Source organism: Acartia tonsa, chromosome 12 (assembly GCF_053477335.1).
Source record: "Acartia tonsa isolate MP-2025a chromosome 12, ASM5347733v1, whole genome shotgun sequence".
In the NCBI taxonomy this organism is placed as follows: domain Eukaryota; kingdom Metazoa; phylum Arthropoda; class Copepoda; order Calanoida; family Acartiidae; genus Acartia; species Acartia tonsa.
In genome coordinates, this window is record NC_137271.1 from 2,548,018 (window position 1) to 2,574,140 (window position 26,123).

At 32.4% G+C, this 26,123-nt stretch overlaps 2 protein-coding genes and 1 long non-coding RNA gene across 3 annotated transcripts; 2 read left to right on the forward strand and 1 right to left on the reverse strand.

The window, feature by feature from the left end:
- The first annotated feature begins 360 nt into the window (after window positions 1-360).
- Window positions 361-15,164, forward strand: LOC145334226 (cytochrome P450 2J6-like). Its single transcript, XM_080179602.1, has 19 exons — window positions 361-500; window positions 1,086-1,154; window positions 1,613-1,673; window positions 2,543-2,613; window positions 3,241-3,280; window positions 3,468-3,576; window positions 5,427-5,543; window positions 6,189-6,222; window positions 6,620-6,715; window positions 8,001-8,073; window positions 8,949-9,009; window positions 9,508-9,574; window positions 9,995-10,113; window positions 12,085-12,189; window positions 12,365-12,446; window positions 13,042-13,165; window positions 13,619-13,684; window positions 14,269-14,347; window positions 14,677-15,164. The coding sequence occupies exons 1-19, from the start codon at window positions 452-454 to the stop codon at window positions 14,761-14,763; spliced, it is 1,509 nt and encodes a 502-aa protein (XP_080035728.1). The 5' UTR covers window positions 361-451; the 3' UTR covers window positions 14,764-15,164.
- Window positions 15,165-18,074: 2,910 nt separating this feature from the next.
- On the reverse strand, window positions 18,075-22,815 carry LOC145334040 (O-acyltransferase like protein-like). The gene is made up of 5 exons (XM_080179318.1): window positions 22,340-22,815; window positions 21,340-21,443; window positions 20,624-20,751; window positions 20,127-20,235; window positions 18,075-18,709 (listed from the first exon to the last, which is right to left on the reverse strand). The coding sequence occupies exons 1-5, from the start codon at window positions 22,410-22,412 to the stop codon at window positions 18,638-18,640; spliced, it is 486 nt and encodes a 161-aa protein (XP_080035444.1). The 5' UTR covers window positions 22,413-22,815; the 3' UTR covers window positions 18,075-18,637.
- Window positions 22,816-24,564: 1,749 nt separating this feature from the next.
- On the forward strand, window positions 24,565-26,010 carry LOC145334455 (uncharacterized). Its single transcript, XR_013884828.1, has 4 exons — window positions 24,565-24,741; window positions 25,358-25,442; window positions 25,614-25,642; window positions 25,974-26,010. It is a non-coding gene; the product is annotated as an uncharacterized LOC145334455 (long non-coding RNA).
- The last annotated feature ends 113 nt before the right edge of the window (window positions 26,011-26,123 follow it).

Genomic DNA, 26,123 nt, shown 5'->3' on the forward strand with positions numbered 1-26,123 from the left:
TAATGGTTCTAGTAAAATGAATAAGAGCATTTTTTGGAGGGACGGAGGATTCATAGGTTATTACTAAGTAAAATAAAGTAGTAAGTTTATGTTTGATAAGGTTGGGCATTAAAATTTTGCAAAAGGATCATTCTGGAATTTTTTTATTTGGCTTTACTGGTTTTGGGCTATTTAACTAATAGGAAGGGTAAAGGGAGGGAGGTCAACCCATATTTAGAAAATCCCCGCCTCTCAAAAAGAAATAAAAAATGTCATAGATTATCTACTCAAGTAAACACTAGTATTTTCAAAGTCCACACTGTAACCTGTATTTGCGTTTTACTAAAAAATACATAGAAAAATTTAATTTTCATGAAATTCAGTTGAGTATTTTATTTACAAAGTGAAACACACCTAAAAAAATTCTCCATAATTTTATAAAACATAAAAGTACATTTTATCAAGTGAAATTATGATTATATCTATCTTCTTGTTAATATTCACTCTTCTACTATTTTTAGGTATTTTTTTAATAACAAAGCTACTCTATAAGTATTGTTGTAAGTATGTCCTTCCATATGTCTGTAATTTCTGTTTTTATTTGGTTTTCTCTAATGTACACTATAGCTGTATGTATAGTTATAACCATGTTAAGGAGAACCTGATTAGTTCAGAGGTTAGGGAGATCCTTTGGTACAGACAGACAGACACACAAAGAAACACACATCCTGATACTTTATTTATAAGTAGCGGCTTCGCCTGATTTTTTTTTGTAGGGTGTTGGTATCCTCCTTCAAAATAGTTATATCTTCCCAGGACCTATGAGAAGCTACTCTGTAAAGGAGAACCATATTGGTTCAGTGGTTAAAAAGATCCTTCGGTACACACAGACACAGAGAGAAGGATTTGAAACGCAGCTACTTTTTAGTCAGCTTTAAGTTGAATCAACAATAACATTTTCAACCTTGAGGTTCTTCCTTCAAAAATATTCAATTTTTACATTTTTCTATCAAAAATCTTCGATTAAATAACACACCCAGCTTAGTTAAAGAATTCCACACTTTCAAAAATATTGATTACTGATTAAATGTAATTCTTTTATTAAGCATTATACATTGAGAAGTTACGAGCATGGAAGAACCCTCCCCCCGGGCCTCATATACATCCTATTATAGGTAGGTGGATAAATAAATAAATAGATAAATATATAGATAGATAGATAGATAGATAAACAGGCAGACAAAAATGCCCAGTTCATAAAAAACTTTAGAGGTCGACCGATTTATTCTGTAGGTCAACCTAAACAAGTACAACTAACAAATGCCTTTTTAAAATCGGTCAAACTAAAGCTTCTTTAGGTCGACCTAAAATTTCCAGAGGTCGACCTATGTCTTTTGTGAACTAGGCTAAAGATAGTTATATAGATAGAAGAACCCATTTGATACAGGAGTTATTGAGAAATGTATATACAGACAGACTCATTGTTAAGGAGAGTCATATCGATATTTCAGTTAACAAGATATTACGGTATAAATAAATGTCTTTTCGGATGTGATTATCGCATATCCCTGACAAAATTATGTGCACGCCACTGAGACAGACAGCACTTTTAAATTATACTAAACATTATCAGGAAGCATACCTACCATGGCAAAATTGGATCCTGTTCCCTATAAAGCTTTCCATACACTCAGGTTAGTATTCTTACACAGGGAGGGAGGGGACATTCAGCTGTTTATTGCACTAGTCCCAAAAGTTTTATAATAATGTGAATTTTTGAAGATAAGTGTATTACATTTTAGTTGGCTTTTCCATTTGGATTTGGCACGTTCATATGTGGTAGCGGCCGCAGTTTATCAGCCGCTGCCCGAGTCCGGGTATTACGGCGGTGTGAACAGACGTGGACGAGTGTAGTTATAGAGAAGCTGTGCTTCTCTATATATCACCAAATAACAAACAGAATATAATTTGAGATGTTGCTTTATTCAGAGCTCACAAGATTCTAATTTATAATACAACAATTGGTCAATGCATAGATTGGAATAATTAATACTAAAATCAGAGGTTAAAGATATACATCAAACAATCATAATGGGCAATATTTATCCCCCATCCCTGAAAGGGGTGGGCAGAAGCAAGATAAATCAGATTAAACACAATAGGGTTGTCAAACTATAAATACTTTAATACAGGGGGGGGGGGGGTTCAAATGGCCCCACCTCCTACTTAGGGGAGATCTCTTGGACCGCCCGCGAGTTGGAAGCAAAGTTACTATACACTTAGGGGCTTCGGGGTGGCGAATACCACACATACATTTAGTGACAGTTAGCTTTTAAAGTCATGATAGAATTGTCTTAACATTTTAAGTTATTCTTATTCAATTCCATTCTGTTCAAAATTTACATACGATTTTCTTCACTTATGTAGTTGAAAATAATATGAAGTATCTTTTTAAAAACAAATTTAATGTTTATATTTGTTCGATTTGATCATTTGTTAAGCTTTGCTTTTATGCCTGCTGTCGTACTTTTATAATGTAATGAATCTTGTATAAAACTGTTAGTAAGGTGTATGGTGGACTGTGTCGGCTAGCCGTGGCAAGTACAAATATGCTTCTTATAACTGACATGGAAGGTAACTTTTTTTTGTAGAAAAGCTATTCTATAATTTTTATTGTGTCTGTTAATAAGTTTTACATATTGTTGGTAGCACTCTATTATTTACTTTTTCTTTACGTCCACCAGTCAGTCCGTAACGCTAAGGGGGAAATATGATTTCCTTAGATAATTTCCAAGATAGACAGCTGAAATTTTCAGTTATGATTCCCATGACCTGTGCTTTTAGTAAAATATACTAATAATGGATTACTTTTACTTATAATAATGCGTACAGCCCTTGACTACAAGGGGCCTGTCACAGGTTGATGTATATAAAACTAGTTAAGTACTTTCTTGTTATTAGTATGGCCCTATAGAACTCTAAAACATAGGTCTCCAGGGGGATTGTCTGTCTGCCTGCAATACTTTGCTTATCCTAGACAAATGCCTGTGTGTCGTAAAGAAATAAATTCAATGAGGGCGATGTCAAGCCCCTACACCCTCCTCCAAAACGCTTATGATTGCAACCTACACATAAACTTTAAATCAATATGACAATTACAACAAGCATAAACATTCATGATAAAAGCCATCCCTAACGGACAGACAGACGTACAAACCAAACACAAATGTATGAAACAGTCTGGATTTATTGTATTTTTAGAAATTAAGAAAGCTATGAATAATCAAGAATTGGACGACAGGTTTGAATTTTATAGCGCAGCTTCTCTATAGAAATTGTTATAACTTCAATTTTATTGTTAATTGGTGCAATTTTTAGACAGACATAAGTTAAATTTTTTGAGGTTATTATATAAATAAGGATGATATTGACAACATGTTGAAAACGCTAAATTTCTTTGTTTTTTTCATCATTATTAAAATTTTTAGACTTTCAGCACCAACAACAAATTTGGTATTATTCAAGAAAAATGCTAACCGTCGATCTTTCTCATTCTTATTCAAAAATAATTTCCCCCAGGATGACTTGGGAGCACAGGTGCGTAGCGGCTAGATTCAGGGATATTAAGGGATAAGACAATGGACGATAGATTTATGTAAACTATAAAGCAAAAATCCCATTTATTTAGATTAAAATTATGTGTGGAAAGGTTTAGACAGACACTGCTAGTTTGTATAACCCAATCAGGCGGAAGTTTTTTTTTAAGAAGTGAAAGGCCTATCCATATTCTTTTATTATCCAGCCGTTTGCGAGATCTACAATATAATCAATACTCTTAATAGGATAGGATTGTCGAAGAACAAAATGAAAGTTTTTCGTTCAAATACGGCTTTCAGGAAATAAAAATAAGACGGACTGACATACTTGACACACTTTTGGTGAATAGTTGCTTCGCTAATAAAATTTATGCATATTATGCTGTAATCTAAATACAAAACATTTTTGTATATGTTACACTATTTACATAACTAGAAAACATTAGTTTGTTTGTACTTTCTAAATTAATTTTTTGCCTCAATAACATTTGTATAAGGGCCCTTCTACATGATGCGCAAGTCCGTCTGTCCGCTTTCATAACCATCTTTTATGTTCAATTATTCCTAGTTCATAAGCAATTTTACAAATACGACCCAAAAATGAAGGTATGTCAATGTAATTTTAATTCACAAACACATTTGAACATATTTAATTAGAAAGCGTCTTTTACCTTTGAAGTTTTGCTTTAGTTGTAAATATATTATTTATTTAACAATTTATTAAAAGCGAAGCTTTTCTATGCTTTGGGGTATTTTGTTTAATAAGTCCTAACCTGTAGGTAAGCCTATTTAACAATAGACATTGAATACTATCCCATTTCTTCAATAGATTATATTTTTCATCTGGCCTGTTTCACTTTTATAACGATAAAGTTGTTAAAAGCGAAGCTTTTCTACAATTAGGGTCGGTCCGTACGTCCGTCCGTACGTCGTTAATTTAGGCATGTTAGAACTGTCCTATCGATTTCAAACTTTGCATGGTGATTCCTCTAGTAGTTAGGTACAATTTAGAAAGCGTAGCAACTCTATAATCATTACCAGAAAGTCCGTACGTCCATTTTAAACATGTTGATTTTTCTAGTTTTTTAACAACTAATTTTTGTGTGATCTAATTATCCGTTTGATCTGATTTTTGGTAAATTGATTCCTGGAAAAACAAAAAAACAATATTTTAAGCGAAGCAACTCTATAATCAAGTCCTAAAGATGTAAGTATGTCCATAAATATTATCCATTATCAAGCAGTTTTTGGATAAATTTACTTTCAATTTTGCTTCGACTCTTATACTTTTATATTCTGATTATTCAGTTCTGACACTATACAAGTGTTAATGTCCGTTTGTCCTACCGATTCTGTGCTTCGCTTTTATGGATGTTGTCATCCTTGTTTTTTACATAACCTGTAATTTGAACATTTTGAACCCTGTACTGTTGACAAGGCTAAGTGAGAGAAAATTTGAGCTTTGATATTGATATTGATTGATGTTCATGATGCAATGTGTTTTTTTAGTAGCGAAGCTTCTTTATAAGTATTGTTTTTTTTTCTGTCAGTTTGTCTTTCCCTTGGAAACTCTTTTAACTTAGTAGCTAAACCAATAGTGTTTTTGTTGGCCTAGCACAGGAACCCCTCCTCCCTTATTTTGAAATATTTTGAAAATAAGGGGATGGTATTTTCATGTTTGTTTTATAGGTTAGGTTATAGGTAACTCCGCAGGGTTACAGGGTAAGCATAGTAGGGGACATTACTAACCTAGCATAGTAAGGCAAAACTACTCTAGATCCTTATGTTCAATTTATATGAAAATAAGATTGCTGGTTGTGTCTCCTTGCCAAAAAGCAATAACTATTTTAGTGGCGAGAATTGCGAAGATTTACGCTGAAATCTTTGAAAGATCTTGGATATGGAAAGTCAGCTTCAGAGGAAGCAATCTTACATGAAGCTACCCTCATTGTCGAAGAAATTGCCAGGGTAATCTATAATACAAAGTAGTACGATGTCTGTCTGTCTGTCTGAAGTTTAAGATCTCAGTAACCACTGAACCGATTGGGCTCTACTCTTCAGAGAATATACCTACTGGTCCTGTGATGGTTTTAAGTTATTTTCTTGGGGGGTGGGACACCCCCAACCCCCCCCCCAAAAAAAAATGAAAAATACCCCCCCAAAAAAAATTAATCTCCCCCCCCCAATTTTTATTTATTTTTCTTTTTAAATCTAAATAACACGAAAATAGGTTGATATGATCAAACCTCTTGAGGCAAAGCCCCTAGAGGCTAGGGGCGAAGTCGCTAGTATTAAATAAAGGAATCAGGATGTTTGTCTGTATGTGTTTAGCCAAAGATTTGGTTAAACACTGTATTGATGTGAATCATCTTTACAGTAGAGATTCCTACAGGTCTAGGGAAGACTGTTTTAGGGTAGGGAACCTCCACCAAAACAAGGTAATCAACCCCTAGAAATAAATGTAAGAAATGGAAAAATTTCTATTTTTTTTATAGAAATAGTTATTTTTGTTTATTTCATAGACTAAAACATTTGTTAACCTTTTTAAAACTATTTTGCAAATCTTTTGTAATTTCAGGTATTTTCATTATATCACATAAAATATTATTTTAGAAAACAGATAAAAATAATGGAACCGTGAGTTTAGGTAATTTTTAATTATTCACTTGTTCACATTATTAACTCAAGTTAGCTATTTCCCTTGTAATTTAAAATACTGTGTAGCCCTCAATTTTGAGGTTCCCTTTTATAGAAAAAATTCAACTGTGCGACTCTGTGATAGTTTTTAATCTATTTTAAATACCACTTTATAGAAGGAAATATTTTCAACCTCCGATGTAGTGTGGAATCTAATTCAAAATTCAACTTTATAGGAAATATATTCAACCTCCAATGTAGTGTGGAATCTAATTCAAAATTCCACTTTATAGGAAATATATTCAACCTCCAATGTAGTGTGGAATCTAATTCAAAATTCCACTTTATAGGAAATATATTCAACCTCTAATGTAGTGTGGAACCTAATTCAAAATTCCACTTTATAGGAAATATATTCAACTGTGCAGCTCTGAATGTAGTTTGGAACCTAATTGCAGGAAGAAAATTTGATTACCATGATGCTAACATGGCTAAACTTATTGGTGAGTGATCCTAAGGGATAAGACAATTGGCGATAAATTGATGCACATCCACAATAATGCTAAACAATATTACCCCTTCTATAGATTAACATTTTTGAAAGAAAAGTGTAAACACTATTTGCGTTTACACTAATTTTTGTACAACCGACAGATCTATAGTATAGATGTTTACCCAAAGACCCAATTGAAAGTCTCATTTGGCCTCATTTTGATTATTTCTTTACATTTATATGATTATCCATACCCAGCCAGAAAGTAGCGTCACTATCGCGCTGCTATAGCGCACTATATTGTGTAGCAATCAAGCACGAGTTATCGATATCGCTAAATAGTCGTCCAATGCACATCGACGATATGTTACGATAAATGGTCGAAAAGGTACTTAGAGCTGCGCGATACACCCACAAAATTGTAAGCGATATCGTAAGGCTTGTAAGCGATATCGTGCCAAAATCGTGAATAAAAAGTACATTTAAAAAATATTTAACATCATGTAGTTTTGTTTGTAAATATTGTATGTAAGTAAGAGGTTGCATAAAGAATCCATTTCATACTGTGCATGCAGACAGAGAAAGAGAGAGAGAGACATGGTGTAAAGAGAAACCATTCTCTGTGCCCTTCTACTTAATGTATACTCTCAAAAGTTTTTAATGAACTTTAACAGAGTATTTTTATGTTTATCATTCTGAATGACAATGATTTAAGGAATATTAAGACACACATTTAAAAATGTTGCCATCTAGAAAAAAAACTTTTTAAAAATACTTTTATTTGTAATATTAAACATAAACACATTATGACAATTTTAGTTATCAGTTTTATATTTATTTTGTTTGACAACAGAAAAAAGGCAATATATTTTTTAAAATAATGTGAACTTCTAGCGGCCAATTTATAAACTATATTTCTCACAGAATGATGTTGATTATATGTTGGTTGTGTGTCTGTTTGTAAGTGTGTGTTGACACACATAAATGCTATTGTTTACGATTTCTTAGGAAAATCGTGGTTGCCGCGATTTTTACTACAAAATCGAATTAATCCCTAGCGATTTTTTTCGATTTTTGCTATAAAATCTTAAATAAGATTTTGGCGATAATATACTACATATCGGATGCGAGTTTCCTTACGACGTTTCTAGCTGGGTAAGTAGTATAGCAATGAATCTTTAACCTGAAAAATTCCTAAGAACTGGGAAGTCTTAAAAATCTTTTAAAATAAACAACCAACAGACAAAAATCTAGAGAAGTATATAAAACCAAGTCTCGTATTATAACCATTTTAGATGCCGTAAATTCCTTCATGGTAATTGGAAAAGATGTTATTGGAAAACCCCTTGGTTCTATGCCTTGGCTGAGGTAAGAGCTTTTATTTTACTTGTGGCTGAGCTTAAAAGTCGGAAAAAGACAAAAATGTCCGGTGCTTTTCCTCAATCTTCATGTTAAGCTTTAAAACATCCTCCACCTTTTTAAAACTAAATTGAAAGTAAGGCAAATGATCAAAAATATATTTTTTAATTAAACAACAAACATTGGTATAATGATTAAAAATTTAATTAAAGGGAAAGGAAGGTTGCGGGTAAAATCAGTAAAAGTGAATGTTTTAAGGCTTAAAAGTAGTAGTAGAACGATAATATTCACTAAATATGTGTATTTCTTGTTGAAAAGAACTATAAACAACAAATTTTTTTTTAAAGTTAACATAAATTTTTATCGTTCTACTACTGTTTTTAACTTGAAACACACAACCTTTACGGATTTTACCCGCAACCTTCCTTTCCCTTTATTTAATTGAAAGTTCATATTACTAGATTTTTTATAAACTAGAAGGACAACACCCCTAAGTAGCGGAGTACAAAAAATCTTGGATTGACAAACAGACTTAGTGAATTATGTATCAAATGTTCAGTGGTCATAAAAAGACAATAAGAAAAAGATGGATGCTAAATGCTTTTTGCAACGTTTTTTTCTTTACCAAAAAGAATCAACAATCTATCCTTAATAGGAGCACAGAAAATCAAAAATATGTGAAAATAAAATACTAATTGTCCATTCATCTATTACCATCTAATTTTGTTGTTATCCCTCTCTATAATGTGGAATGTGGATCCAGCAAAATTCAGATGTCTAGCTTTAATATCAGCTGAGTAGCTTCGCTACTACTATAGGAACACTATTTTTTAATATTTAAGAGTTTTGTATTAGCCTAAAAATTAAATGACTCTTAAATTTAGGTTTGTACCTCCATTTAGAAACAAAATGGCACAACTTGATAAAGATTTAGAAGCTTTTCGGGTAAGTTTTATTTCTAAATGAAGTAATAAGCATTACTTACTTGCATTTAACTCTTCTTTACCTGCATTTAACTCCCCTTACTTTCCCTTTATGTTGCCCTTAACTTCCTTATTACTTAAGACTTACTTTCTTTTAACTCCCCCTTCACTTCTGGTAAGCTTCTCTTGTGTTTTTGTGTGAGTTCTTGTGACATGGTGGTGAGTCAATCTACAACATAGATCTGTAAAAATGCTAGATAATAATGCCAAGTTTTAATACTCATTTATTACTATCTTATCAACAGGCTAACACCCCAAGCAATAGGTTGTTTGGCTAGGGAATATTATAAATCGTCTTGATGATCAATTCCAATATTGGTTCACATTTTGGTTCGTAATAGCAGTTACTATTTTAGTCATCTATAAATAGGTAAAAAAATACATAAGCTTGGGTTATTGTGTGTAATTTTCGTTCTATGATAATAAATCTATTGGCGACTTTAATATTTAAATTCTTAAGAAATTCATACGGGAGAGTATTGAAGAAAGAAAGACATTACGAGAAAAAGAGTCTTCTTGTTTTATAGGTAAAACTTTTTTATTTGTTCGATCCTACGTTTTTTTCACAATTAGTTTAAGCTAACCAATGTCAGAACGATTTTATACATTTTGGAGTTAATACTCACTCACTAGTTAATACTGAATTACTTTTTTGTCTGCTAAACCATAGGACAATGTGAAATGGTACTGGGGGGCCCATCATTCATCTATACTCATAAGTTTATTCACTATTTTTAAATCAGGGAGGGAGGGTGGGGATATTGGACTGTAAAATTCACTGGTACCTCAAGTTTTATAGCCACGTATTCTTACGTAGGATACTTTTATTGAAATTTAATATTTAGCTCTAAACCAGCACCGTCCAAAATTCAATTCATCATCATCAGGGATGTTTATAAATTTATCCTTCATTGTCTTATCCCTTAAGATCTGTGGAATATTTGCAGATATGTTTCTGGCCCAGGCTGGTCAGGATACCACTGGTCTGTACACGGAGGAACAGCTTGTCTATCTGTGTATTGATCTCTTCCTGGGTGGCTCTGAAACTACCAGTAAAAGTCAACAGGTATAAGAATTTTGTTTTGAAAGGTATTTACTTTATACTTTTTCCATGAATTCAAAACTTTTAAAGACTTTATCGTCAATTATAAAGCTAATTTTCATAGGTTTATTTTCTCTATCTGACAGTATTTCCTGCCGTTCTATGCAGTAATCTTCAAAAGATGTATGTTTGTCAGTCGATAGGAAATTTTTGCATATCTTGGCCAATTTTATCAGATTAAAATATTTGTTTGATTAAAAGGTTCCAAAATAAAATTTAGACGTTCTATGCAGGAATTGAATATATATATGTTTCTGCCAAAGTAGAAGGATGTATGGGAGACTATAGAAATACAAAGGGATAGTTCCACGAAGTGCATTTAAAGAGTTAAGGTACTTGGAGTAGAGAACTTTTATATGCCTTAGTAGAATATATTAGGCATTGGATAGATATGATCATATGTAAAAGAATTTTTAACTTTGACCTGACCAAACTTTTTTTATTTGACAATATCTAAAAAGGTTAAAGTGATTTGCCACATAAATTACATGAGAATTGTTTTTTTTTCTTAATATGTATACCCAAAACACCAGTATTAAAGAATGAATTGCCACATAATTCACAAGAGCTATAAAAAAATTGAACAGGGGTTCCCCTTGTGGCAAGTTTTCTAAAGATACTTTAAAAACATAAAAAATAACGTCCAGTTCTTCACGTGACAGGTTTTCTATAGATTTTTTTAAAAAATAAAGAAAACAGTCTGGTTTACTTACTTAAAAAACATAAAAAATAACGTCCGTTTTAAAAAAAACTGTCCCATGAAGAACCGGACGTTATTTTTTGTGTTTTTAAAAACCTGACCTATGAAGAACCAGACGTTATTTTTTATGTTTTTAATTAAAGTACCTTGCCTAAAGGGGATCCCTGTTCAATATTTTTATAACTCTTGTGAATTATATGGCAATTAATTCTTTTATACTGGTGTTATGGGTATACATATTAGAAAAAAATAGACCATTCTCATGTAATTTATGTGGCAAATCACTTGTAACTTTTAGATATTGTCAAACAAAAAAAGTTTTGTCAGGTCAAAGTTAAAAATTCTTTTACATATAATCATATCTATCCAATGCCTAATGTATTCTACTAAGACATATAAAAGTTCACTACTCGAAGCAACTTAACTCTTTAAATGCACTTCGTGGAACTATCCCTTTACAAATTTTTGTTAGAATTAAATTTTAAATTTTTCATTTAAAATATGCCTCTATTCATGAAAAAAAATCTTGTTTTATCTTGCATATATATTGTTTACTAAGTATATTTGCGATAACTTTTATTTAATGGATTCTTCTAATTTTTAACATTTACAAAACAGCCTGCTTTATTACTTCAAGATCCATGTCAGGTCTATATAGGAAATAAATGTCTATAAATGAGCTCAAGTTTTCCAAGGAATAAATGTTTAAAACTTATAGTGCTCCAATAATCCATAATAAACTCTCATTGGCCAGAACGATGAGACCCATTATTTTACTTTATTGGAAATAAATTCATTTGTTTTGTTTCATGTTGCTATTTACATTATATTGAAGTACTTAATTTCTAATCATAAAAAAAGAAAATTTAGATTTTAAATATAGTAAATTTAAGAAAACTCTGTTTTAAAAGAATTCAATTATGGCGACACTTCCTTTAGTGTGTTCAAATATTAAAACTAAAATTTTAATCATATTAACCCTTTGGTGATGGTAATGTGAAAAAAAATATAATTGAAAAAATCTTTTTAAAATCATTTTTTAGATAGTAATGGCGGGGGAGGAAAATTGATTTATTGAGAAATAGATAAATAGATATGTACTCATAGAAAACTAGCCAATAGTGAGATAGTTTTATCGAGCCAACTCTAGTATATATATATACATACATAATTTCCTTGATGCGCAATCTATGGTTAGTATTTGATTGCCTTATTGGTGCTCCATCTATGTTTAGTATATGATTGCCTTGATGATGCGTCACCCAGATGTCCAAGCCAAGATCCATGCTGAACTTGATTCTGTTGCTAATGGAAGAACTTACATTGATCTTAATGACAAGGTAGGTTTAATAAATTCATAACCCTAAATGGTGAAACGGACATTTAAAGTTATGAAGCAGTTTCGACAAAAAGGGGTGTTAAAAATCCTGGTCTTTATAATATGATCTTTCATAAACATGAGATAGACACTAAGTTTTAATACAAAATCTATATGTTTTGAAATAAATGTTATAGGTTAACCTTCCTTACACTGAGGCAGCTATTTATGAAGCTTGGAGGCTTTGGCCTGTAGCCCCTCTAGGACCACCCAGAGTTGGTAAGATCATTTCAATTCTATAACAACTCCAATTTAGATTTTGAATTCAAGCAATAAACTTTGCATTTAGTTGACAAATGCCGTTGCAATTTGTCAAAACCTTTCCTGGATGCCCTAAGGTGGTAAGGAGGGAGATTTGTAGGAAGTTGGAATTCTCCCTGTGGAATTCTACTTATTAAGGAACTGTAATCATGCTGTCCCTATTCGTTGCTTCTTATTTATATATTAGTATGCCATTAATTAGAGTGGCTTTACCTGGAACAACTAGGTATAGCCATAGCTTAAGGCTACTTTGATGTCAAAATATGAGAATAAAATAGCTTCCACGAAAATTGTGGGTCAACTTGTAATGTCATAACATCATGTGCGTAAATCCTACCAATCTAAGATTTTTACTATACTACGGTTTATTTATGTTTTTTTTGTCTGAAGCTAAAAATCTCTGAAAAAGTTGAAATCTGCAGTACTTTTCATTGAAGCTGTATAAATCTCTTGGGAAGGTTTTAGGCTATTTTCCACGCCATTCCCTAGATGCTAGAACAAATCAGTGAATGATGTACCAAGACTATATTAATGTTTCTATATTATAATTTAGCATACAAGGATGTACAGATTGGCGGGTACACAGTTCCGAAGGGTACAGCTGTGTTGTATAGCACCCATACACTTCATATGGATGACAAGTATTTCAAAGATCCTGAATTGTATATACCAGAAAGGTAAATTACCCTTATACATGAGAGAGGGGACATCTTATAGTTAATTTTACTGGTACCTAAAGTGTTATGTCCAAACTTTGGGTACTTTTTATTACACTATGATTGGTTAATTACAAACTGATAGTGTCCAAACTTTTTAACTAAAAATTTTAGCTTACAAAAAGGGGTTATTTTGTTTATCATCATTGGGGATGTAATGTAATTTAATTTTGATAATTGTTTAAAATTTGCTTTTTTTGTGTAGTAAAAGCACCCTCAAAATATTATTTTTTTCCAGAGGTGAATTCTCTTGTGAGGGTGATGGTTGTAGCCTCCTTGAATTTATAAGTACCTTTATATCAAGGAGATTAATGTAGGTCAGCAGCAGTTAGCGAGATCTGAAGCTACAGGCAGACAGACTTACGGGCATCCTTTTACTTTTATATTCACTAAAATTGATTTTTCCTTCCACAGGTTGATTGTGGATGGCAAATATGAGCAGCATGAAAGGATTTTACCGTTTGGAATTGGTAGGCGCAAGTAAGTAAATATTTTCAAAACTTGAGCTCTTCTATAAATAGTTAAGGTTTAAACCTCCGTCTATACGTAACAGTTAGCTCTTTGCGTTAATATAGGCTTGCAATAATTGTCCTATCAATTTCAAACTTTGGAAAATAATTTCTGTAACAGTTAGATACGATTTTAAAAGCATGGCAACTCTATAGTTATCAGAAAGTCCATGCGTCCAAAAAGGGTCAATAATTTATGCGAAGCATAAATACAATCAAGTCCTAAAAATGCAAGTATGTCCGTAAACAGAATGCTGTATATTACGGCTGCGGCTGATTATGAGTTATGTTAGATGAGGATGCAGCTGTAGCTGAGGGTGGATAATTCTCCAGCTTCTAAAACGTTTTTTGGTGGCTGTAGCTGCTGTGAAACCTGTAATTTAGCAACAAGCCACTCTATTCTTATTTTGTCTGTCAGTTTATTTGGTAATCTGTCAGTATTTAATTATAAATGTTGATGATTGTCATTTCTAAAGGAGAAATATGATTTTCTCAGCTGCTGTATGAGATCCTAAAATTTCTTGCGAATATTCTTCTGACTTATTCCTGTTTAAGGTGTCTTGGAGAGTCTCTGGCCAAGATGGAAAGCTTTCTCTTCTTTACAAACATTATGCTCAACTATAGCTTCAAAACAGTAAGTATATATTTTAATTGTATTTAGTATCGAGGCTACTTTATTAGTTTTTGCCTCTCCGTAATGTCCATTTACTTTATCCCGTAAGAGATAGGACAATTAAAGATAAATTGATGTACAACTCCAATTATAATAAATAAAATCCCTCTTTTATCGATTTTATTTAAAGAGACAAGTTTGGATACTTTGTTTGTACAACCCAATTAAGATTTGCCAAAAATCCCTAAAGTTTTTAAGCCAGCTAATGAAAGAACGTCTTCATTAAACAATTTAATATGCAGTCCAATGTTAACCCTCCCTCCCTGTTTTTGTGTATTTTATATTTGTAGGTGAATGGTTCACTGCCAGATCTAGGTCCCGAAGCTGGGTTTACCAACGGACCCTACCCGTACAAAGTTCATATTACTAAAAGATGAATTGTTATGAAATATTTTACATAATGTACATTCTTAGTATGTTCAGAAGTGAGTCTACTTTATAATTCACTTTGTCTCACCGTCCTTCCGTTACGCCGCGCTGAGAGAAAATTCGATTTTCTCAGCTGGTATTAAAAATAGACTACTGATTTTTATTTGAAGATACCTCTTGCAAAAGAGCATCCAGTATATGACTCACTTTATCCGTGGGACTGTCGGTCATGCTGTAAAAGACATATATATTTTATATAAAAAGGTTGTGTGATTTTTTTTATTTTTCACTATATCTGTTCTTATGACCACTGAATTCTATCACTGAGTTTGTCTATCTATAATTTTTTCTTTGCTCTGCTTCTCATGGATGATGTCATTATTGTTTCTGAATATATAATGTTAACATTTTTTTTTTATCTGCGATACTTATAAAAACATATTTTTAATTGAAAATACAATTTTCTAGGTTATATTGGGCCCATAAGGTTATTTTTTTCTCTAGATTGGGCCATATTATTCTCGCCATAAATAAAGAGTCGCTCATTCCAATATCAACCTACCTTATTAAGCATTGACAAATCAAAGTCCCCAAAGTTGTTAAGCCAATGAATATGAAAACTTTTTTTTATAAAACTTTGATGTCTAGTGTAATAAACAGTGTAATCTAAAATACAAAAAAAATATGTTGATCAAACCTTTTGGGGCAAAGCCCCTAGAGGCTATGGGCGAAACCGCTAGTATTATATAAAATACATAAGGTTTTTTTGTCTGTAGCGATGGATCTCACTAGGGGCTGGACCGATATGGTTCTCCTTTATAATTTAACTTCTCATGGGTCAAGTGAAGGTTTATAATTATTGGGGGGGAGGATACCACCACCATCTAAGAGAAATTGCCCCTAGAAAAATGCAACAATAGAATTCCTCTTCTGATTTTAGGATTTTAGGGGAGTAGTATTTCTATAATTGACAATTAAATGCTGCCCAGATTAAAAAGCTTGTTTTTGATCACCTTGGAATCAACAAACTACCAACCGTCATAAAATATAAAACTGAGTAATTTGACATATTGTCAAATTGGCAATATACATTTTTAATTTAATATTTTAAAATGTATTCTAATAAAGTTTCTAGATTTTTTTCATTGATTCATTTTAGTTGTGAAGCATTGAGGGTTATTTTTTATTCTATTTTTTTCTATTTGTATCAAAAGTTCAAAAGAGCATTACAGAACAACAGATCATATGAGCAATAGAGTTGATAGTAAAAAAATCATCCACTTATCGCCAATAACAGACAAACAACCTCTCATGACATATGGTTGGTCAGCCAGCTAGAAAGAGTTATAGAAAGATGTGCTTTAATCAATAATTGAGTTGTCATTCATAATAATTAATTTTAAGTATATGTACATTAAGATATATAGTTGGAAAGAATTTTAATGTTAGAGGGAGATTTGAAATCTGCATCAAATTTTAAGGAATTTTTATAAAATTCGTTTTTTGTAAAATTCTTTATCTAAAGGCGGAAATACAATTTAAATTAATTAATTTTGACATCTGTGATTGGTGGATTGAAAATTGTCTGCGCTCTGATTGGAGAAGCTTAATTGTCGCATATAATTCAACAGAGCAGGTAGTTTCCAATCCATATATCCTATAGGTCAAAATTTATGAACTTAAATTGTATTTTCGCTTTTAGATAAATAATTATGCAAAAAACAAATTTTATAAAAAATCCTTAAAATTTGATGCAGATTTCAAATCTCCCTCTAACATTAAAATTCCTTCCAACTTATATATCCTAAATTGTACATTGTACATTGTAGCCAATTTGTTCCATTTAAATACAGACAAACCAACAAAACCTCCCTTATATAATGATCATTAAACACATATTTTATCTTGCAAAATTATATTTATTTCCCATAAACCAATAATATATCAAACAAGGTTATAATAAAATCACATTCAAACATACATTCATACTTAGGGTTAAATATACCACATATCCAAAAGAAACTTAAGTCAAACAAAAAATTTTTTTTTAAAACTTTTGTTAAAGAGGGTATAAGTCACCTATAAAGCAATCTTAAAAACAAGCCTTTTTCTCCAAGAAATAAAATGATATTTCATCATGACAAGTAATTTAAAATTCTTTACAGTCAGATTTCATATATCCCTGGACCTATTCTGAACACCGTTTTCTGTTTAACCTATGCTTTCTTGTTTGGTAGGGTTTGCAAAGGCTTATCATTAATCCATTATCATTATCAGAAGCAAGACGTCTTCAGAGCAAGATCCAAGAAATGAGTCCAAAAAGTAAAATTAAATATTGAAATCATGTTTCACTTATTTTTAAAAGCAAAGCTTTTCGATAATTAGTGTCGGTCTGTACGTCCGTCCGTAATGGGTAGCTCTTTTTGTTAATTTGGATAGGTTAGAATTGTCCTATCAATTTTGCAACAAATTAACTTACAATTTTGTTTGGATTTATGCATTTATATTCTGTTTATTCAGTTCTCATACTCTACAAGTTTAAATTTTCGTTTGTCCTTCCACTTCAGAGCTTCGCTTTTATGGATGTTGTCATCCTTGTGTTTCTATAGCGAAGCTTTCCTACATTCAAGGCATTCCGTAACAGATAGCTCTTGATGATGATGATTTCTGTACCAGTTAGGTACAATGTAGAAAGAGTAACAACGCTATTATCATTACCAGAAAGTCCGAACGTCTATTTTTAACATAATAATTTACTTTCTACAAATTTTTACATGATTTGATAATTCGATTTTTAGGATACAGCTATAGCTAGTTGTTCATCTCGTATTCAGCCATAGCTGCTCATTAAAATCCTTTCAGCTGCAGCCGTCAAGGAGGTGTCTAGACTACGCTGCAAAGTACAAATTGTTATTTAAGGCAGCGTAGTTAGCTTTTCACAGATAGCAAAATGAAAATTATACCTATGAAATCTGGTTTTAATTTAATGATTTTTATTTTAATTTTCGTGGAAAGTTGTCTGTAATACGATGCTATACATAATTTTATTTAAGAACCGGTTCATATCCAGTGGATATTAATCGGTTTCAAAGCCATACTGGAATAATGGTTGTTGGACAGAAATATGGTAGGACAGATCTGATTGATCTCATGAGGGTATTAGGCTATTCTAAGGTTGAGTCTTTGTACGGATTTAGACTATTTTTCTGCTTCCTTTTCCTCTCCCTCAAATGAAGAGTCACAGTTTGATTGTTCTTATTAAGAAAGCTCATAAATGCGTTAGAATGGCTTTAAAACATTTATAAGATAATAGAAAATAGTTATGAACTTTCCCGGGACCCATGAGAAGCTACCCTGTAAAGGAGAAACATATCGAGATACTTTGGTACGAACAAACATCCTTTTACTTTATTATAAGGATTACATTGCACCAAAAACTATCAAATTTTTACAGGTATGAAAAGCAATTATCATGTGGCAAGTACCTTTGACAATTACCAAATTGTGACAAAAATGATCCATGTGACGTCATAAAAATGAGTGAAATGAGAGGAGAAGTGGGAAAGAAAACCCCTAAAAAAGAGATGGATAATCCCTCATTTTTATGACGTTACGTAAATGATTTTTGACACAATTTGGTCTTTGTCCTACCTTTTAAAGCAAGATTTTGGGATTTATAATAATAGTTTTATTTATTTTTTGTCCATATTTAAAATATTTCCTTCATCCAACCTACAAAAAAAATGTTTTGGGGGTGGTTATCCCGCCCTCAACGCTTCGCTACTAAAAAACATCAATGAAAAAAATTTAAAAACTTTATTAGAATACATTTAAAAATTAATTATCAAAAAATCTAATTAGCCAATTTGACAGCATGCCAAATTACTCAGTTTTATATTTTATGACGGTTGGTAGTTTGCTGAGTCCAAGGTGTCCAAAAACAAGCTTTTCCATCTGAGCAGAGTTTAATGGTCAATAATCCTTATAATAAAGTAACAGGATGTCTGTCTGTTTATCTGTCTGTTTGTATGTCTGTTTGTCTGTCTGTTTGTCTGTCTGTCTGTTTGTCTGTCTGTTTGTCTGTCTATTCGTCTGTCTGTTTGTTTGTCTGTCTGTTTGTCTGTCTGTCTGTTTGTCTGTCTGTTTGTCTGTCTGTTTGTCTGTCTGTTTGTCTGTCTGTTTGTCTGGCTGTTTATCTGTCTGTTTTTATGTTTGTTTGTCTGTCTGTTTGTCTGTCTGTTTGTCTGTCTGTTTGTCTGTCTGATTGTCTGTCTGTTTGTCTGTCTGTTTGTCTGTCTGATTGTCTGTCTGATTGTCTGTCTGTTTGTCTGTCTGTTTGTCTGTCTGTTTGTCTGTCTGTTTTTATGTTTGTTTGTCTGTCTGTTTGTCTGTCTGTTTGTCTGTCTGTTTGTCTGTCTGATTGTCTGTCTGTTTGTCTGTCTGTTTGTCTGTCTGATTGTCTGTCTGATTGTCTGTCTGTTTGTCTGTCTGTTTGTCTGTCTGTTTGTCTGTCTGTTTGTCTGTCTGTTTGTCTGTCTGTTTGTCTGTCTGTTTGTCTGTCTGTTTGTCTGTCTGTTTGTCTGTCTGTTTGTCTGTCTGTTTGTCTGTCTGTTTGTCTGTCTGTTTGTCTGTCTGTTTGTCTGTCTGTTTGTCTGTCTGTTTGTCTGTCTGTTTGTCTGTCTGTTTGTCTGTCTGTTTGTCTGTCTGTTTGTCTGTCTGTTTGTCTGTCTGTTTGTCTGTCTGTTTGTCTGTCTGTTTGTCTGTCTGTTTGTCTGTCTGTTTGTCTGTCTGTTTGTCTGTCTGTTTGTCTGTCTGTTTGTCTCTCTGTTTGTCTGTCTGTTTGTCTGTCTGTTTGTCTGTCTGTTTGTCTGTCTGTTTGTCTTCTGTTTGTCTGTCTGTTTGTCTGACTGTTTGTCTGTCTATTTGTCAGTCTGTTTGTCTGTATGTTTGTCTGTCTGTTTGTCTGACTGTTTGTCTGTCTGTTTGTCTGTCTGTTTGTCTGTCTGTTTGTCTGTCTGGAAATGTTTGGGGGAGGGAACCACACAAAAATTTTTACTTTTCTTTTTAAATCTAATATAAATATTGGGTTATCAAATTCAACTACCCCCTCCTCAAGTGCCCCTAAAGCCTCTAGGGTCGTAGCCGCTAGTTGAAATATATGGATGTAAGAGTCTTCTTTGTTTTTATTTTATCCTCATATGCAGTGATTCATTAAAATACCTTTTAAGAGTTATTTGTTTAATAATTTCTTATTGTATTAATTAACTTAGAAGTTAATTCTAAAAATATTGTTTCTTTATTACTTTAAAGTCAAATCTGTCCGTCCGTCTGTCTGTCCATTTCACATACACTTGTAGAATTGACACTTTTCCTGGGCTACGGGAGCTTCAAACACAATGATAACCAACAATCCCAGGGCCATAGAGATCCACACATTTGATATGGCTATAAAGGCAACCAGGGCGTGGGAGATAGCAATCCTAGATAGATAGATAGATAAATAGATAGATAGATAGATAGATAGATAGATAGATAGATAGATAGATAGATAGATAGATAGATAGATAGATAGATAGATAGATAGATAGATATGTGAATATAAAATTAATTAATCTCTGAAAATGTCAGCTCTCTATCTTGAAAAGGAGTTCAGAAAATCATGAAAACTTAAAAATCTAGGATTTGATCTAGCATCCCAATTAACAGACAGACGGACGAAACAATGTATATATTAGATGGGCATATATAATGGGAATCTAATATATACATTTCAGCTGTCTATCTTGAATAGGAGCAGAGAAAAACGTTTCTGACGGACAGACAAAGTGAATTATAGAGTAGTTTCGCTACTAAAAAATAAATGGATACCTGTAACTAATATTGACAAAGAAATAGTACATAGTAATGCCATGGACTAGGTAGGCCCCGTAGGTCATCTTGGCGAGGGGCTCAAATGCACTACAGGCTAGGAAGCTTCCTATTGGTCCTCCATAACCCTAAATTTATAAGATCAAATACGATTATGTCCATGAGTAGCGATGATTTATATTAATAATAGGTTTAAAGGGTAAGATTGTCATTATAAACAGTGACTTTTTTTATAAAGTAACATGATGTTTGTTTGTCGGTTTGTGTGTTGCTTAAAATCTCACTAACCACTGCTGGATCGATATTACTTTCCTTTACATTAAAGCTTTTTTTCGTTTTCTCATCAACTGGACATTTTTATTGAATTATTATGAACCAAGTAATAGTGTCTAACTTTTTATCTTTGTGACGTAACAAAAATCCATCTCTTTTTTAGGGGTTTCCTTCCCCACCTCCCCTCTCATCCTTCGATTTTTGTTACGTCACAAAGATAAAAAGTTAGACACTATTACTAGGTTCAATTATTATAGATTTGAATCTCTTTTTTTATAGACACTATAAAGAGCTTCAATAGGTTGGTTCTTTAAGTTAAGTGTCCAAACTTTTTTAAACACTAATTTTAATCTAAAAAGGGGTAATTTTGTGTATCATCATGGGAAATATGTACCGATTTATCAGCCATTGTCTTATCCCTTTATATCCCTGAAATAAACTACCTTGGCCGAAGCAAACACAATGAAACCCAAAGCTATGGCCCAACAGTTTCTGAACAATCCATAGTAGGCCATAAATTCAGTCTTGCTGTCCGGATAGGCTTCGTCTATTAACGATTATTTGGTATAGTCCCTTTCGTGGCAACGCCTCTTAAGGAGCGATTCTTCGTATTTTCACAGTACCTCTTATCCTATTTCTAGCACCTGCAGGGGGCTATAACCCTGAGGGGCAATCATCTAACCGAACCTAAAATAACCTAATAACCTAAAGCCATTGTGAAAATACGACGAAACGCCAATTTAGAGTTGTTGCCACGAAAGGGAATAAACCTTAATTATTAATTAAGTTTACCAACAAAGCTTTTCTTTAATTCACTTTGTCTGTCCATAACGTTTTCACAGCTGCTATCTAAGATAGACAGCTGAAGTATGATTCCCTATACCAATAAGAATCTAGTAAATTGCATTTCTAGTCCATAGGTCTGTTGGTAAATACTCATTTTAAAAAATGTTTCGTGATTTATTGCTTATACTTTTTTATGATTGATCTTCTACTCTATAACACACTTTGTTCGTTTGTCCATCCATGATTTCTTTTGGGCTTTACTACTTATGGATGTGTTCATAGCTTTGATTGTGATATTTACAAATCATTAATGGGCGTACCTTCACTCCTAAAAATTAAGGGCCAAATCATAAAAAATTTGATAGGATTTGCCCCAATATAAGTACACAATTTTCAGTATGCCTTCGAAACGGTTTAATATCCGTTGGATTAGAAACGGTTCTCAGCTATAATTATGTATAAAAATCATGTATTGAATTGTATTTCAGACAATTTTCCACAAATACGAAAATAAGAAACATAAATTGATAACAGTTTTATTAGCCAGGTCCCCTATCTCATAAAACTGTTAAATTTTCAATCTTATTATTTTTCATTTTAATATCCGCGGAAAGATGTCTATAATACAATACAATAAAAAAACTATTATGAAATTACCTATTGCTGTTTGGTCATAACCATAGGTGATAAGGAAAATTGTGACAAGAGAAATTATCCATCCCAGGGTCATCAGAACATCTGTTATACGTCCTTTAAACTCCTTCTCTCTAGTTTAGAAAATAAATATATAGGAATATCTAACGCCTAAACCCTGTGCAACCCCTCTAGGAAATGCTTGTGAACAAGACTTTATAAATAACCTGTGGTTACGCCCCTAGAGGCCTTTAGGGAAACTTGAGGGAATTTAAATTTTTTTATTGGAGGGGGTCATTTTCTAGGGGAGATTTCTTTTGGGAGGGTTGAGATACTCTTCCCCGAAATAGTTATAAACCTTCCTTGGACCATTAGGAGGCTCAACTGTAAAGGAGAACAATATCGGTTTATTGGTTAGCAAGATCCTTTGCTACAGACAAAAATAATGTTATTACTTTACATAATAGGATAGACAGATTTTTAAAGTGCCATTTTTATGCAATAAAGAAATATCAAATATAAGTTTTTACATATTAGGTAGATTTTTCAGTAATTCATTTCCAAAATGTGTGTTTTTAACTCCCCCCCCCAAAAAAAAAAAAAAAAAATCTCTCCGGTCATTGTTTGGAGGGGGGAAAGAGAGATGTGAGATAGGGATGGAAAAGAAATGACCCCACCCCCTTAAAACGCCCTTATTTTAAGTTGATATATATGATAAAAACGCCCCCCCTCCAAAAAAAATTTTCCAATATGTTCAAAATAACCCCCCATCCCCCCCCCCCCTTAAAAATAGTGCTTGGCACGCCACTGGAATTTTTGTTGGTCTATTTATTGCAATGAGTTAAAACACCAAATTTTCTGCCTTAGGCACCTAACAACAAAAATGAGTTGAACAAACTCTAAAATATATTGCAAGTAACAATCAGCAGAAGAAACGTGTTTGTGGAAAGCGGGGATAAAAAACTACCACTTCTGTAGCTCAATATTATTGGTTGTTAAGTTTAGACAATTATAGTATCAAATGTACTAATTAGGATTTAAAAGATGAACCCCAAGTTTTAAAGCAAAGTAATGATATTACGTGGTTTTATGACTTTGGGTACCAGTGAACATAAACGTCCAAGGGCGGGGTAAAGAGGGGTTTATTCCCCTAAAATTTGGAACCCCTCATTTTACTCCCCTTGAAAAAGCTTAGACGTTGAATAATTGGTCAGTTGTATAAGATGGTAAAACTGCCTGCAGCATCAACATTTTGTATAGCAACGAGTTTTAAAATTTTATGCAAGGGCGTATCCAACACTTAAATAAAATAAAATAAGGTGGTATGAAATTAACAAGTCACCCGTCCCCCTTTTTTAAATTAAGGTAGTGGACAACTTAACCAATCATTAAAAAATCAAAATTTTTAATGTATAAACGATTTATACATTATATATTCAATATTTTTTTTTAATTTTTATTTTTTTTTAAGTTTGGGGCTTTTTTAGCTAGTAAATATTGAGATAGCATGAGGGTGCTATGTACACAATCGGAAACTCAAATTCAATTGACCTTTAAACCAGTTATTGAAAAAGCCAGATTATAAAACATTGGGTACCATAATAATTTACAGCCCAATGCCCCAGGCTCTTCCGCCCTACCTATAATAAAACTAATCCTATTTATGCAGGGGTCTCAAGGGATAAGATAATGGCCATTAAATTGATGTATATCCACAATGATGATACACAAAATAGCCCCTTTTGTAGTTTACGATTAGTAGTTATAATGTTTAAACACTCAACCAATCACAATTTGATAAAAGTTGTTAAGCTAAGGAATAAAAAAACGTTAATATAAAACTTTGGGGACAAGTAAAGTAAACAGTTCAATGTCCCCTCCATCCCTGCTATTTACGTCTCTGTCTGACATTTAGTACATTTTTTATTTACTTTCAAGTGAAGAAGATTTCTAGAGCAACCGCTTTAGTTAATCTTTAACTTTCAACCATCACGGTAAATGAAGCAAGAAAAAGTGGCTCTACTTATTATGACGTCATACGATAGAATAGCCAATAAGAGGCCAGTATACACCAATGGTAAAATTTATGCCGGCCTCTCATTGGTTATTCTATCGTATGACGTCATAATCTGTGGAGCCACGTTTTCTTGCTTCCGGTAAATTAAATTTTTTCATTTCAAATTTTAGTAATAGTTATTTTAAAGCATTGTGATATAGACAGCACTTTCCGTGGATAGTAAACTAAGAAATTGATTCCCGTTTGGTGGCCACAAAATTCTATACAATGCGATGCAATTTTTAGAATGGATTTTAACCGGTTTTAGTTCAACGGAAATTATCCGCAAATAACCCTTTCATCTTTTTCAGTTTTGATATTTTTGTGCTTGACTTGTCAACATGAAGTTGTACCTCAGTTTCATCTTGTGGTAAGATCAAGATTATTATAGATTAGATTTATTGTAGGAGACTATTGAAAATATTTTTTTAACCCCTGAATACCATAATAAATTGTTAAACATACATAAACAATTGATAGTCTTTCAAAAAAAATCTTTCAGTTATTAAATAATTAAAAAATTTTGTTTTTCATTTGGTCTTTAGTAACGCCATGGACTAAATAATGATATTTTTGTATTAAAACCCATGATCTCACCTAAGTCGAAAAGGAAATATAAAAACTTTCTTTATATGTTTGAAAAAAGTAACTTTTTTTCAATAGACTATCATTTGTTTATGTATGTTTTACAATTTGTTTCTTTTCTCTTTTTGATACATAATTGTTGGGTTTGATCATCTATTATTTTTGGCAAATAGACATTGGACAACCCAAAATAATTTTGCACCTTAGTTTAAAGACATTTTTGACATTTTACATATTTTTTTTGGGGGGGGGGAAGTAAAAATTTAGGGATAAGTAAAAAAGATTAAGTAAACTTCCTTGTAGCTAACTGAAATTAAAACTCTGTACAATTGTCATAAGCTTTTATTTTCATATTTTTGGACAAGAAGCAGACAAATTTTTAACAGAAAAAATGTATTCAGTGTTATCCTGATGTTGTGTGTCCCTGTTTTTCCTTATGGTTGTTATGGTAGTGGTGGTAGTTGTTTGACATACGGCAACGCAGCAGTAAGTATTTTAAGTGGCAAAGTTTACTTTATAACTTACTTTGTCCGTCCGTTGATTACAAATGTACAATTTTGTTTAGACTTACAAATTCCATGAGTGTTTACTTCTGATTTTAGTGCTTCGTTTTTATGGATGTTGTAATTCTTGTTTATATTAAATTCATTTTTTTAGGCTGCAAGTCAGCAGTATAAAGCTTACAGGTAATCTTATATACACATAGATTAATTTATAATGCATGTAACTTTTCTCTACAATACGAGTGTGATATTTGCACCTTAACACTCCTCCAATTGGGATCAGGGGTTACTGGGCCCTAAAAAACAAATTTTGGGCAATTTTTTAACTTTCACTCCTGCTCTCCAAAAACAAGAAGAAATAAATGAATTACAACCTAAATGAATTACAACCTAACATAAGTAATATGTAAAACACTACACAGAACTCATTTTCCATTATCATAATATCTATGAATTATATCAATATAGAGGAAGGGGGACTATCACCTCCTTTATTTATTTTTGTATTTTTCAGCCTCAGAGGAAAAACAGTTACAACTTACAAATGGTAAGCTAGTTATTCTCAAACAGCTCAACTTTATTTATTTATTTATAAATTGTGTAAGTTTGTTTGGTGAGGAATATGACAACAAAATCAAACCTAACAATTTTGTACATTTTGTAC

Excerpts from the sequence above, each read along its gene's own strand:
- LOC145334040 (XM_080179318.1), bottom strand. The coding sequence starts at position 22,412 with ATGACCCTGGGATGGATAATTTCTCTTGTCACAATTTTCCTTATCACC. Across the intron at positions 20,752-21,339 it reads TTGTGTTTGCTTCGGCCAAG|GGTTATGGAGGACCAATAGG; the intron begins GTAGTTTATTTC and ends TTATAAATTTAG. Across the intron at positions 18,710-20,126 it reads TTGAAGCTCCCGTAGCCCAG|ATGGAAAAGCTTGTTTTTGG; the intron begins GAAAAGTGTCAA and ends AACTCTGCTCAG.
- LOC145334226 (XM_080179602.1), top strand. The coding sequence starts at position 452 with ATGATTATATCTATCTTCTTGTTAATATTCACTCTTCTACTATTTTTA. Across the intron at positions 1,155-1,612 it reads TCATATACATCCTATTATAG|GAAGCATACCTACCATGGCA; the intron begins GTAGGTGGATAA and ends AAACATTATCAG. Across the intron at positions 5,544-6,188 it reads TTGTCGAAGAAATTGCCAGG|AAAACAGATAAAAATAATGG; the intron begins GTAATCTATAAT and ends ATATTATTTTAG.